A 14,054-nucleotide genomic window follows, 5' to 3' on the forward strand; every position below is an offset into this window, starting at 1 on the left:
AAACTTATACATCTTGCAGAATCTAAAAGTAAGAGGAATTCTAAAAAAATAATATAGAATAATAAGAAAAAATACAAATTTATATAAACTAGGTTCACAACCTTTCATTAAACTTTCATAAAACCTTTCATACCCATTTTGTCTTTTACGACAACTTTTTTTTGATGTACTTCAAATGTTGACGTGTGTATGTAACATTATAATGATGAAGTATTTAAAATATAACATTAGTATATTTAAAAAGACCCTATAAATAATCCCTCAAACAGCTGTCAATAGCAAACAAAAAATTATATTTAATTTTAACTTTAATTTTACACTGTATATTTATAACAATCAAGTGTCATCAACCAGTCAATAGTTTATTACAACTGAATCCCTTTGTACTGATGGTGTCACTACAAATGTAAACTATGGGACATTCTTTATGATTTAAAATGCATTTTCCAATGTATTTGTGTATATTTGTTTGTATTTTTTGTTGTAGGTCAGAAAAACGGACTGAATGTTGAATAGAAAAAGGAAGATGATATTTGTATTTTTTATTGCCTTGTTAAGTAAAAACACTTAGTGACACCACAATTGGTAGTTGACCAAACTACCTGTAGTTTTATTTCATAGCTAGTAGTCAACATTAAGATACTTGATCCCACTTAGAGCACTAATAATCTGGATTTGGTTATCTGGTTGATCCAATGCAATTTTACAAAAGTAAAATGGATAACCCGATCCTGGATACCAAAACAAGAGATTTTCTCAAATCTGGATCATTTTGAATGAAATATTCTGAATAACTGGGCCCAGATTATGAGAATTTAACCTGGATTTCACAGATATATTACTTAATAATTATTTGAATACCATTAGCCAGTTTAGCTAAAATGTACCCAAACTTTTTATCAGAAATGTATGTTAGATAATCTAACAGTCATGATTCTTTCAGGGAGACTCTATGTGCTACATTTACAATTAATTACAGTTTCTAATTAAATTAGAGCACAATTTACAGAATCAATGGCATAAACATGACAGCTTTAGCTTAATAAATCTTCCAGTATTGGCTGATATGAAGCAAAATGGCTTTGAGAATATGTGTGCAGAGTAGAGGAAAAAGCCAGAGGAGATTTTCGCTAAACTACATTAGAAGGAAGTCTCATTTGGATTTAAGAGAGTGTGTGTGTGTGTGTGTGTGTAAGTGTGGTTAAGTGCTTTTACGTCAATAACGGAACTGACAGATCATAAATAGATAATAAATGTTTATAAGAGCTGTGCACTGAAATATTAAAACTCCAATGGGATGCGCAGCAAACAATCGTTTGTTGATATTATAAGAGTATTGAATCAAATATAAACATTATCATTGTCACAATCTGACTACTACTTATGTACCCGTCATGTACCTTTTTTTACTGTTAAAATACAAAACACACAAAGTCTACATGATTAAACAAAACCAGCTTTATGATGACAATATAAGAGGCATAGATAGATATACATTCAATCATATACATATATACCAAGAAAATGAACTATTACAATAAACTGTGGAAAATGAATCAGGGTGATTCTGATTTGGTTTCAACAGGCCAGCAGGTGCTAACTTTTATAAAAGAAAGAACTTAAAAGCAAAAATAACATTACAATAGACAAAACATTCATTTAAATCTTCCCTTTAATGTATATTGTATAATTTGTGTTAAAATACTTCTATCATAGTTTAAGTGAAATAACTTTGACTCCTCCAAAAAGTTTAAACACTGTAACTTGGCACTTTCAAAATATTCTGTTCGTTTCTTTCGTCATACAGTAGCAAGATTGTCTCCAATAGCATGAATTTGGGCAGGACTATTATCTGGCTAATGGACACTTGTTTTTGCAATGCAATTTAGTAATGCTCATGGCACAAAAAATACACCCCTCATCATTAAAACTGGGCATCTTATAAAAATGTTGTTTACTTTGAAGTATTTAGCGATTATTTTTTTGAAACGTGTGCAAATTTTGTCAAAAAAAACAAACCCTAGAAAACTCAAAAAGGCCCAAAAAGACAGAAAAGGGTTCTAGTAAAAAATATGTTGGAAGACATGAGTTTATTTGTGTATAATACTGACTGTAACAGTACACAACAGTATAATTTCTTTCTTTCAAAGTCTTTTGTGAGTTTTTTTTATAAAAAATATTTTTTACACAAAATCTTGCTATGTGACTTAAGTCTTAGTGGTGGCAAAGATATTGGATATAACAAGATTGAGCACTGCTATAACTATGAATAGGGGACAATGCAACGTTCAATATAGCTGTTCTGGTGACGGATGTCCCGCCTTCCAGTTAAAAGAACCAATCACCTGCGTGTATGCGCCATAAAACGACCTAGTTTTTAAGCGCATTTTGAGCTTAAGCAAAAGTTACTGTCAGGTTTAATTGTTGGTCAGAACTATAACAGATTTTAGCATATGATATCTGTTTTTATTTATTTAAGTAGTTGCATGACTAAATTAAAGTATTACTTCTTTAAAAAAATCCTAAACAATTACTCACCCTCATGTCATCCAAAATGTTGATGTCTTTCTTTGTTCAGTCGAGACGAAATTAAGTTTTTTAAGAAAAACAGTCCAGGATTTTTCGTATTGAACACCAACAGTTTACAGTTTCAAAGCAGATTCAAAGGACTCTAAACGATCCCAAACAAGCCAGAAGGGTCTTATCTATGAAAAACTATTATCATTTTCGACAAGAAAAATAAAACATATGTACTTTCAAACCACATTTTCCCATCTTGCAACAACCGTGTGACACGCCAGCGAGACCTTACGTTCACGTAATGCATCATCACGTCAAAAGGTCACCCATGACGAATGTGAAACAACTGCTCCAGTGTTTACAAGTGTGAAGAAAGAGGACCGTTTCGAGTAGGGATGGGCATTCGATTAAATTTTTTTAGTCGATTGTCGGGAGAATTAACGATCGACTATCGATTAATCATTAATATTTTTATAATAAAAAATAATTATTTAACTTATTATTCAAAAATGTTGAATACAAAAATACAGCGTGTTTTCCTCCACGAGACCTTTATGACAAGATCAACTTGTGGCAAACAGTTCAACTACATTTAGTTAGACAAACGGACCATATATGCACCTGCAGCTGCGAGCCGCATTCTTAAACATTCTTTTTTGTTCAAAAAAATCATGACCTCTTCATGATTATTTTTTTGAAATCAAAACGGAAGGTCACAGATAACGGAGTATGGTGTCAAATATTGCACCCTGGTGGTAAAATGTTGAATTGCTGCCACACAGTGAAATTCATTTAATTGCTTCAAGACACACGCTACGCTAGGCAACGCAACCTGCATTAGATAAAAAAGTATTCGATTAATCAATAACAAATTAACATCATCGACTAAATTCTTAACGATCAATTATCGATCGTCGATTAATCATGCCCATCCCTAGTTTCGAGGTTGTTGTGTGGAATGATACTAATGTCTTTATGTCAGATTATTGTTTAAAATGGTCAATTTCACATATGTAACACGTGACCTTTCGACGTGATTATGTAATTACATGAGGTCGCCCTGGCGCGTCACACGGCTAGTGCAAGATGAGAAGTTGTGGTTCAAAAGTGCATATTTTTTATTTATCGTTTTGCTAGATAAGACCCTTACGGCGCATTCACACAGGGCGTAAGCGTTAACGCTTAACGGAAGGCTTGTCTGAAGCGTAGACAACAGCCAATCACAAGGGGATCGCACACCAGGCGCGCAGCTCAGCGGCGCGCCGAGTCGCGTCTAGGACAACTCGGAGGTATTGTAAACCGGAAGTGCACATTAAATAGTGCGAGCTTCGTCAGATAGCGTCTACTTCAAAATGCAAAATATACGTTAGCAGCCAATGTTAATCGTTAATGATTTGGGACAAATATGATGTTATTTAATGTTAAACTATGTGAGTGGCTCTGTGTGGCGCAACAGGGATTTGAGCAACTTCCTGATTCACAGCTGGGCGGCGCGGACAGGCGCCACCTGGCGGCGCCGGTGTGCGTATACTCATAGAAAACAATGTGTTCGATTTTTTTAGAACGGCCCCTACAGTGGCCGCTACACATGCCCCGTTCTTCCATAAACGTAATTGGCTGGCTCTGCCTAGGTTATTTGCATAAGGCAATCTGATTGGCTAACGCACGCGTTGCCGCTTGAAAAGTTGAGAAATGTTCAACTTCTGCCGCGAGCAACGGCACTGACGCTGCGCCGACGGATCCACAATTCAGTTCGGCAACGCATGACATCACCCATTAAAAGTGAATGAGAAGCGTTAATGCTGACGGCCCGTGTGAATGCGCCGTTATGCGGCGTTCACACCAGCTGCGGTAGAGGCATCAAGTGCAAGTGATTTCAATGTACAGTCAATGTAAAGACGCGTTGACGCGCGTCTGGAGGTCTCGTGGCGTGAATGAGGTGTTGAGTGCGGCACTGTAGACGCAATTCCACCTCATTCATGCGAACTAAACACGCAAATGAGGCGGAATCGCATCTAACGCGCTGCGCTAAATGCCTCATTCGCCTTTCTAGACCTTCAGACCTCCAGCGAATTGAGCGTTGCCTCAGGAAACGCGTGATTTGAAAAAATTGGCAAAAAACTTGCCGCGTTAACCAATCAGGAGCTTGCTCTAGTAGTGACGTGATTACAGGAAGCGAGCGTAGTCGGAGAAACCCATCCCATGACACGAACCCACAGTAATGCCTCGGCTGGGATCGTTTAGAGCCCTTTAAAGCTGCGTTGAAACTGCAATTTTAAACTGAACTGTAAGCTGTTGGGGTCCAATAAAGTCTATTAAATTGAGAAAAATCCTGGAATTTTTTTCTTAAACTTAATTTCTTCTCGACTGAACAAGGAAAGACATCAACATTTTGGATGACATGGGGGTGAGTAAATTTTCAGGATTTTTTTTAGGAAAGTGGATTAATCCTTTAACTGCCGGAGGTGTTAAAAACATGGCCGCCTAGTGGCACACTGGTGGTTGTGGTTAGCAGGTAGCTATGCCAGTGTTTCCCAAACAACAGTGCACATTTTAGTGGATTCAGGTGAGTTTAAATAGGAAGAATTGGAAAATGTGTAGTGTTGGTGTTGGTAAACACTGTGTTATGCAGTTGTTAGGGTGTTGCTGATGGTTACCGAAGCCTTGCTATGCTTAAATGTTAATTTTTGGGTGATTGCTAGAGCACTGCTAGATGTAGTATAGTTGTAGATGGTTGCTAGGTTTAAACGAATGTAGTCTATATGCTCATTAATCATATACATCAGACAGAGAAGTAGGACTGGGAAAGCTTCAAGCTCGATAGAAAGAACAAACCTCCTGTTTCTCTCCCCACCCTCTACCTCTGTCCCATCACAGCCCATTAAATGTTTAGTGCTGTTGTTCAGCAAATTGAAAATGTGTGCCGTATCGATCCACCACTATACATCCATTCTGAATCTCTGGAGGGTGATTTACTTTTCTTTTAAGCTTCAGTGAGGGAAACCAGTGAGAATGTTATGCTCTGTCAAATTATCATAATCGGGGTAGTGTTCCCCACCAATGCAGGTCATTTACAAAGACTGTAAAGACAGGGAAAAACACACACCTCAGCATATTCTACATAGTCAAAAGTTACACCGAGCAATCCTGAAGAGGCAGGTACAAGGAAATTCGTCTCTAGCAATGGATTTGAGAGAGAGAGAGAGAGAGAGAGAGAGAGAGAGAGAGAAATGCCTTTGTGCGAGTGAGACCTTTCCCGTTTCAGCTTTCAACAATATTACATTAGACTAATGGGATCTCCCCAACAGCATCAACAAAGGCATACAGGAACAACCTAACTACAAACAGCCGAATCAGCTTTAAAACTGTGCATTAAAGTCTGCTAACATTCAAAACATCAACATTCTAACTAAACTTATAGGGAAACCCCATGAAAAAAATGGGGAAAGCCCATGGGAAGTTTTGGTAATATATATATATATATTATTTATCATGTTTTTCATCGGGTGCAATCTGTTGATTTCGATTCATTACGAAATCATGCTTCAGTTTAGCCTTAAATTTTTTTACGTGCCAACACTTTTTGCAAGTATGCAAACACATACGAACGTCCTGCCAAGTGCACGTTTTGAATATACTACAGTAGATACATTCTAGTATTGCAGTGATGGTAACAGTCAACCTTTCGTCACTGAAAGAGTTTGCATTCATATACATTCATATATATGCATGCGACTGAATGTACATTACACAGTGCTGACAGGAATGACGATGATGAGAATGAGGAGGACGGTGGCAGTGATGCTGAGGGCGGCGATGCGAAGCGCCTGACTCCTATTGCAACGGGTATAAGATTGTGACCGCCGGATGAGCCTATCGGAGGCCGGCGTGTAGATCTCATCTGTCCAAAACTCCAAAGACTCAGGGGCCTGCAAAATATATACAGACAGTGGGAAAGGATCAAAGTGGCTAAATGCATTATTTACAATTATTTTTAATGTACTGTCTCAGTGTCTGGGATACATGAAACCCCAATGATGCACTGTATGTGCAAAATTTAGGTAGCTTTCAATTGTAGCTATACACTGCAAAAAATTATTTTCAATAAAAAACTTATTAGTATTTTTGTCTCGTTTTCAGTAAAAAACATAAAAAAAATCTGCCAATGGGGTAAGCAAAAAAATCGTAAAATTTTTTCTTAAACACTAAATTCAAGGAAATTAGCTTACCCCATTGGCAGATTTTATTGCTTGTTTTATGCACAAAATTACTTAAATTTGACATTTTTGGTCTAAAAACTTGACTTATTTTCTTAGGTCGTTTTGCTCATCAAGAAAAAGCATCTTAATTTAAATTTTTTAGATATTTTTACTGAAAACAAGACAAAAATACTAAGAATTTTTTTCTTGAAAATCATTTTTTGCAGTGTATGATATAAAATTTTGGACTACAACATAATGTGCGATATAAAAAAAGTGATCCTGTCTGTGAAATCCAGGCTGAAGTCTCATAATCTAATGATGTAATTTGGGCATCAATGTTTGATTACACATTGGTCTAAATCTTTGACATGACCTTATTCAGTAAATATTAAAGATATCAAGGTTATATTTTCACAAAATGGTCTTTACATTTTATAGGATGATTTTATAAAAAACAGTATATCACAAAAATGACAGGATTTTTAGCTGGGTTTTCACAGACTGGATCACAAATACCCTCAAAAGTTTAGGCTACATGATACTTTAATGTTAAAGGGGACATTTACAAGACTTTTTTAAGATGTCAAATAAATCTTTGGTGTCCCCAGAGGGTACATATGTGAAGTTTTAGCTCAAAATATTATATAAATAATTTATTATCGCATGTTAAAATTGCCACTTTGTAAGTGTGAGCAAAAATGTGCATTTAACATGCAAATGAGCTGATCTCTGCACTAAATTGCAGTGCCGTGGTTGGATAGTGCAGATTAAGGGGCGGTATCATCCCCTTCTGACATCACAAGGGGGAGCCAAATTTCAATCACCTATTTTTTCACATGATTGTGGAGAATGGTTTACCAAAACTAAGTTACTGGGTTGATCTTATTCACATTTTCTAGGTTGATAAAAGCACTGGGGACCCAATTATAGCATTAAACATGGGAAAAAGTCAGATTTTCACGGCATGTCCCCTTTAAGTATGACTTTTTAACTAGTATATAGGCTTGGGATCTTCCAAAATAAAACATAAAAAATTGAACATTCATTATTTATTATAATGCATGTTGTAATTCAAATCTGTATATATCCATCACATATTTGTGAGAATTTTGAATGATGATTTATAAGAATTGGGATTTATTCATAAAGTTATATCACAAAGTTTGTACTCTCTAGTCTATAATACATGATGAGTTGTTACCTGAAGGTCCAAAGGTGTTAAGTCTGATGGGTTCCAGGTAACTTTGGGGCGGTCCGTTGAACTGGCTTTACTGCTCTGAAGAGAAGTCCGCCGTGAGGACATGTGTGATTCGGGTGGCATGAGGTGGAAGCTCATTACTTCTTGCACTACAGGGGCTTCTTTCTTATATACAGCACCCAACTGATCTGACTGAGAAAACAAAACAAGCTTTTTACCAAATCAAAGACACACTACATTCAGTATACAGATCACGAAATGTTGTAGAAGTTGCTTTCTTTCTTTTCTTTTAAACGTCATGCCAGCTTCTAAGGCTATATTTATGGCAAAAATAAAGTTTAATTATAGAAAATAAGATTAGTAAAGATGTTTAAAATTCATATAATTTAAAAATCGTAAAACTATATTTGGATTAACTTGATTAAAAACTTTTCGAAAGTATCAACAGATAAAGGTTTCTCACAGGGACAGAGATAATACAATCTAGTAGAATATGGTAAATGGAGAATACGTTTTGAAAAAAATCAACATTTTGGAGGATTTTCTTCTGAGAGTAAAAATTGATGTGATTTTTTAACTCTCAAATGGCCCTTGGGAGCGTCTATATGACCCCAAATTTAGGAAATTTCATTTTCAATAATACACATAATATTTATCACTTTTTTGTTTACTTCTCATCTATACAATAAAACTGTGTTTTGAGAGATTTAAGTACTTTTGTACCCATTTTCCACAAAAATCATCAACTACACCATTAGTTTGCATATGAAATAGAGATTGTTTATGAAAAAAATGACTTAAATGATTATCTAAATTTAATTTAAATTGTTTCTGGATATTGATCTAGGTGTTAGGTGTAGAATTCCACCTTTTGCTGGTTAGAAATAAACCTAAAGGAATTACCGTTTAAGAAAGAAATAGTTTTGACCAGCAGAGGGCCTTAGAAAGCCATTCATTTTACTGGATATGGCCAACTGCTCACATCACTACTTTAGTGATACATTTTGTGAATTTATTTTGTCACACATTTTTCAATCTCTGAGATGAAGGTAACCACTTTTTTTAAAGGAAAACACCACAATTTTTTAATATTGTACTATGTTCTTACCTTAACTTAGACAAATTAATACATACCTATCTTTTTTCAGTGCGTGCACTTTTAATCTTTGTACAGCGCTTTGTGAATGTGTTAGCATTTAGCCTAGCCCCATTCATTCCTATGGCTCCAAACAGGGATGAATTCAGAAGCCACCAAACACTTCCATGTTTTCCCTATTTAATGAGTAGTTACACGAGTAAGTATGGTGGCACAAAATAAAACGTTTGTTTGGAGCCATAGGAATGAATGGGGCTAGGCTAAATGCTAGCACATTCAGGAAATGCTGTACAAAGATTTAGTGTACACATTGAAAAAAGATACGTATGTATTAATTTATCTAAGTTGAGACAAGAACATAGTAAAATATTGAAAAACAGGGGTGTTTTCCTTTAACTAACGAAATGTCGACTGGGGTCATATAGACCCCCAGGACCAACTGAGGGTTAATGTCAAACCATAATCAGGATAAAAATTTTACCTGCCATCAACATTTCAAAGAGTGTCATGTGTGCTTTACATTTACATTTGTGACCCTGGACCACAAAACCAGTCATGAGGGTCAATTTTTGAAAATGAGATTTATACATCACCTGAACATTAATCTAAGAGTGCAAAAAATCTAAATATTGAGAAATGGCCTTTAACGTTGTCCAGTAAAACATATCACTAATGATAAATATTTTTTATATATCTACGGTAGAAAACGTACAAAATATCTCCATGGAACATCCTTTTTACATAATATCCTAATGATTGTTGGCATAAAAATCAATAATATTGACCCATATGATGTATTGTTTGCTATTGCTACAATATACCTGTGTGACTTATGGCTGGTTTTGTGGTCCAGGGTCACATTTATGCACGCTTTTATCAGATTTCTTTGCTTCTATTACAGATGTTAACATGACAATGTCACAAATTTGTTTCGATTTGATTGATGACCATTTGCTAACATCTGGCATTTTGGCCCAAACCCTGCCTTTAAAAAAAATCATTCTGATTGACATTTCTGAATAGGGCTGTCAATAAAGACATCCTCCCTCGAGTATTACGGTGCTATCTGTGAGTGTCACAGAAAAGGGTGTGATTTCACAAGACACCAATATCATTGACACCTGTCAGGAATGCATATTATTAGAAAAAAAGTTAATTTAAATGAATGTACATCACAATTTAAACAATGACTTAATAATTGTCCTGCATATCTGTCATTTTCTAATTGTTTATAAACAAAATGAATACGTGACCCAGTCTGTGAAAATATAACCTTGATATCTTTAATCTTTAAAGATTAAAAAGAAACTTTAATGCTTCAAATCTCATCATTAGATTATAAAACTTTAGCCTGGATTTCACAGACAGGCTCACAAATTATATACATGTGTCTTGTGTAAATTGTTATATGCAATTTCTAATGTTATAGTTTGATGTTACCTTAGTCAGCTGAATTTGTGGCTCTTTGGTGAAGCTGATGCTCCAGTCTCTGTGAGCTTCAGAGCCGCTGCTTTCCGTGTGAGGTTTGGAGGGTCTGCGTACAAACAGGCGTCTGCGTTTGGCCGCAGCCTCATTGGACGCATCCGTCCCCGCGTTGATCCTGGGAGAGCCCTGCGACTGTATGCTGACGTGTGGTGAGGGATGTAAGCTGACCTGTGGTGAGGGGTGTATGCTGACCTGTGGTGTACCCATTTGATTGGGGTGCAGGCATATGATCTGCTCGCGCTGCTCCAGTCGGTCTAGCGTGGACAGCACGAGTGCAAGCTGTTCACGCAACTCTGCTATCGGCTCCAGGTGTTGCTCCAGGTCTGAGACCCTTTGGAGCAGTCTGCCCACGCCCCATCTCACGCCCTCCTCAGGTGCTTCCATGGAGTGAAACAACCTCCGTAGTTTTCCCAAACGTTCACGCCTCTCTGGCAGACCGGCTCCGCCCCCATCTTGGGCCCCTCCACCCGTGGCCCCCGGCAGAACCGCCATGGAGCCGCACATGCTGATGTCATCAAGGAAACGGAAGATAGCACTGATGTCGTCATCGCCGATTTCGGGGTTATCGATGGAGAGTCTTTCGCTAAGCATTAAACTACGCAAGGAACGCCGATCCGTAGGTTCCGTTTGGGTGCCCACGTTAGACACGCCATCCCCTGTCGGTGACCAATCGTACCATGCGTCCAAGCTCATGCCGCTCAAGCGCTTGAAGGTGTCCCGAACCGAGTTTACGATGCGAGGGTCGAAGCCAGGAATGTCTAAGCTGGAGCCGTCAAAGCTGAGTTTAAAAACTCCTGGTTTTCTTAATCCGGATTTTTCTAATACGGAACGCTCCGACTTGGGCTTTTGCAAGCCAGAGGTTTCTTGTTCAGGTCTTTCATCTGCAGTCCTGCTATCGATGTCCAGACTATGGCTCTTGACTTGGAGAGCTGGGGTCTGATGCTTTTCGACGGAGAGTGTAGGCCCGAAGTAAGTAGATGTTTGAAGTTCATCCAAACTCTCATGCCTTGTCTGATGCCAGTGAACCGGATCGGGACTGTACGGGTTCGGAGCATCAGAGAATGACGCATTGTCCGTGTGCGAATCTGATTCACTTGGATGTTTCGAAGAATCGAATGACTTGGTTGCATACGAATGATCATGCAGACGTTGCATGGGTGATGCTGGGTCCGGATACGGGTTCTTTTGAGTAAGGTCCTCACCATCCACTTGCGGTCCATCCGGGCTTTGCTCTGATTGGCTGACATATTCCACGGAGATGAGCGGTAACAATTTGTGTCCCTCTTTGAAGGCGCTCCTCTTCTGAGAGACGGAACGAAGGTTTCGGTCTTCCTGATCACCCGGTGTTTCCACAGAGAGCGTATCCTGCATGCTGCCTTGGTCGTGCATGTATAAGTGAGGGTAAGCAAGCAGTTCAGAGGCGGTCCGTGTGTGTGAAGCCTCCGTGTTAAGTCTGATGGCATCACAAGGGAGGTTCTCATATTTACAGTCCTGAGAGGCGGTCCCTCCTCCTGTGACGGGCAAGGCGGCCGGCCAGTCATAGCGCACGAAACCCTTCCCACAGACCTGACAGGGTATCACAGACTGCAAGGTCTGAGTGTATGTAGGAGTCATGCGTGTTTGCATGTGGAGGTTAAACAGAGACACAACATCCGCAGCAGCCGAGAGCCGGTTGCTGCAGGGCGGGTGCAGGCGCTCCCTAAACAGGGTGGCCGGGAAGCAGGGATCTCTGCAGGCGGTGGAATACAGAAGAGTCCGTATCTCTAAAAGTGATTGCAAACTGAAACGTCCACTTAGATACACGCAGACATCAGCGTACGACACGCTCCCACCGCAGCCACCCAACACCTCCAGTATCTCCAACAGCTCCAGAGGGTCCTCAGGATTTTCAGCCATGGATGCAGCAGATATGAGCTTTAGTCTTGCAAACAAACATGCATTTAGGTCTGTCCTCCGTTCTCCTTGTCCTTATAGCTCGCAGCATGCACATGCAGCTTTGTAGAAAAGGGAACAGAGCGGTGAAATCAGGTCAGTCAGGCGTCCAAATAAATGAATTCTGCATTAACTTAATAAAAAAAACCTTTGCATAGTTTAAACAGTTTGTACGGTCTAACATGCAATAAAACCAGCAGTTACCTTTATCCATTGGTGAGAATGAAGATACTGACTGGTGACCTTATTCAAAGCCTTAATATAGCCACTGATGGGTGCACGTATGAAAAGCACAAAATCCAGAGAAGGAGACTGCTGGTTACGCTGTTACCCGAGTCAAAGCATCAGTCAGTGGTCGGTCAGCGGACAACCCAGTGCGAGATACAGTAAAGCAGGTCGGTTTGGGATCTCCAGGGATGCCTCATCTTTCCTCAGCCCATCAAAAGCACACAGCACGTGAGAAACAGCATTAAGTGCTTTCACTTCACGTGTGAGAGAAGCTTTAACTGCATGTTTGGTGAGGTGCAGTGATGTAAGAATAACATTAGGGAGAATGCATAACAATACACATAAAAGACAAATCAATGCACAAAACAAAGAATTATTTTTACCTACATAAAGGCGTATTCTCTAAACTATTTAGTTTGTAATTACTAAATACAACATTTGGTCAGAAAGGGACGAGATCAGCTGTTGGGTTAAATTAACCCAGAAAATGTTTATATTTGATCTAACAATGGGTTAAAACAGGGGTCTCCAATGTGGTGCCCACGGGCACCAGGTCACCCGCACAGAGTCTGTTAGGTGCCCCCAAAGCACATTATATTATTATACATCTCAATTGCAATACTTATTTATTAAATATTTTTTGTATTAGCTTGGCTTGGTTCACGTATGTTAACATTTTAAACAATACTAAAACATAACAACAAGTAAAACAAAAAAGTTTTGAGTAGACTATATCAAAAAGTAGCCCTCAAGACCCAATTATCCATTGTGGTAGCTCTTGACCACAAAAAGGTTGGAGACCCCTGGGTTAAAACAACCCAGCTTGTTGTGTTTGTCTCTTTTTGACACAACAATGGTGTATTACACTGCAAAAAATGACTTTCTTACTTGGTATTTTTGTCTTGTTTTTAATAGAAATATCAAAAAATTCTTAAATTAAGGTGTTTTTTCTTGCGACCTAAGTAAATAAGTCTAGTTTCAAGACAAATAATATACAATTTAAGTGAAATTGTCCTTAAAACAAGCAAAATGATCTGCCAATGGGGTGTGAAAAAAAATTGTGAAATAAGATTTCTTTTTTCTTAAACACTTAATTCAAGTAAAAATTTCTCACCCCATTGGCAGATATTTTTGCTTGTTTTAAGCATAAATTCACTTAAATTGTATATTTTTTTTGTCTAAAAACTAGTATTATTTTCTTTCTGTCATTTTGCTCATCAAGAAAATACATCTTGATTTAAGAATTTTTAGATATTTTTATTGAAAACAAGACAAAAAAACTAAGTCTTTATTTGCAGTGTAAAAGAAAAGAGCAACAAAAATTAAAAGAAAAAAATTTAAGAAATAGAAATAAATAAATTAGAAATAATATAACCAATAAAAATTCATAATA

At 37.9% G+C, this 14,054-nt stretch overlaps 1 protein-coding gene across 1 annotated transcript; it reads right to left on the reverse strand.

Moving 5' to 3' along the window:
* Window positions 1-1,235: 1,235 nt before the first annotated feature.
* Window positions 1,236-13,545, reverse strand: minar1l (membrane integral NOTCH2 associated receptor 1-like). The gene is made up of 4 exons (XM_065283626.2): window positions 12,638-13,545; window positions 10,457-12,495; window positions 7,924-8,112; window positions 1,236-6,449 (listed from the first exon to the last, which is right to left on the reverse strand). The coding sequence occupies exons 2-4, from the start codon at window positions 12,395-12,397 to the stop codon at window positions 6,267-6,269; spliced, it is 2,313 nt and encodes a 770-aa protein (XP_065139698.1). The 5' UTR covers window positions 12,398-12,495; window positions 12,638-13,545; the 3' UTR covers window positions 1,236-6,266.
* Between the last annotated feature and the right edge of the window lie 509 nt (window positions 13,546-14,054).

Source organism: Paramisgurnus dabryanus, chromosome 9, assembly GCF_030506205.2.
Source record: "Paramisgurnus dabryanus chromosome 9, PD_genome_1.1, whole genome shotgun sequence".
Classification (NCBI taxonomy): Eukaryota; Metazoa; Chordata; class Actinopteri; order Cypriniformes; family Cobitidae; genus Paramisgurnus; species Paramisgurnus dabryanus.

Bases quoted from the DNA above. Each gene is read 5' to 3' on its own strand.
- minar1l (XM_065283626.2), bottom strand. From the start codon at position 12,397: ATGGCTGAAAATCCTGAGGACCCTCTGGAGCTGTTGGAGATACTGGAG. The intron at 8,113-10,456 runs GTAACATCAAAC...TTGTTTTCTCAG, and splicing joins CACAAATTCAGCTGACTAAG to TCAGATCAGTTGGGTGCTGT. The intron at 6,450-7,923 runs GTAACAACTCAT...TATATTTTGCAG, and splicing joins TAACACCTTTGGACCTTCAG to GCCCCTGAGTCTTTGGAGTT.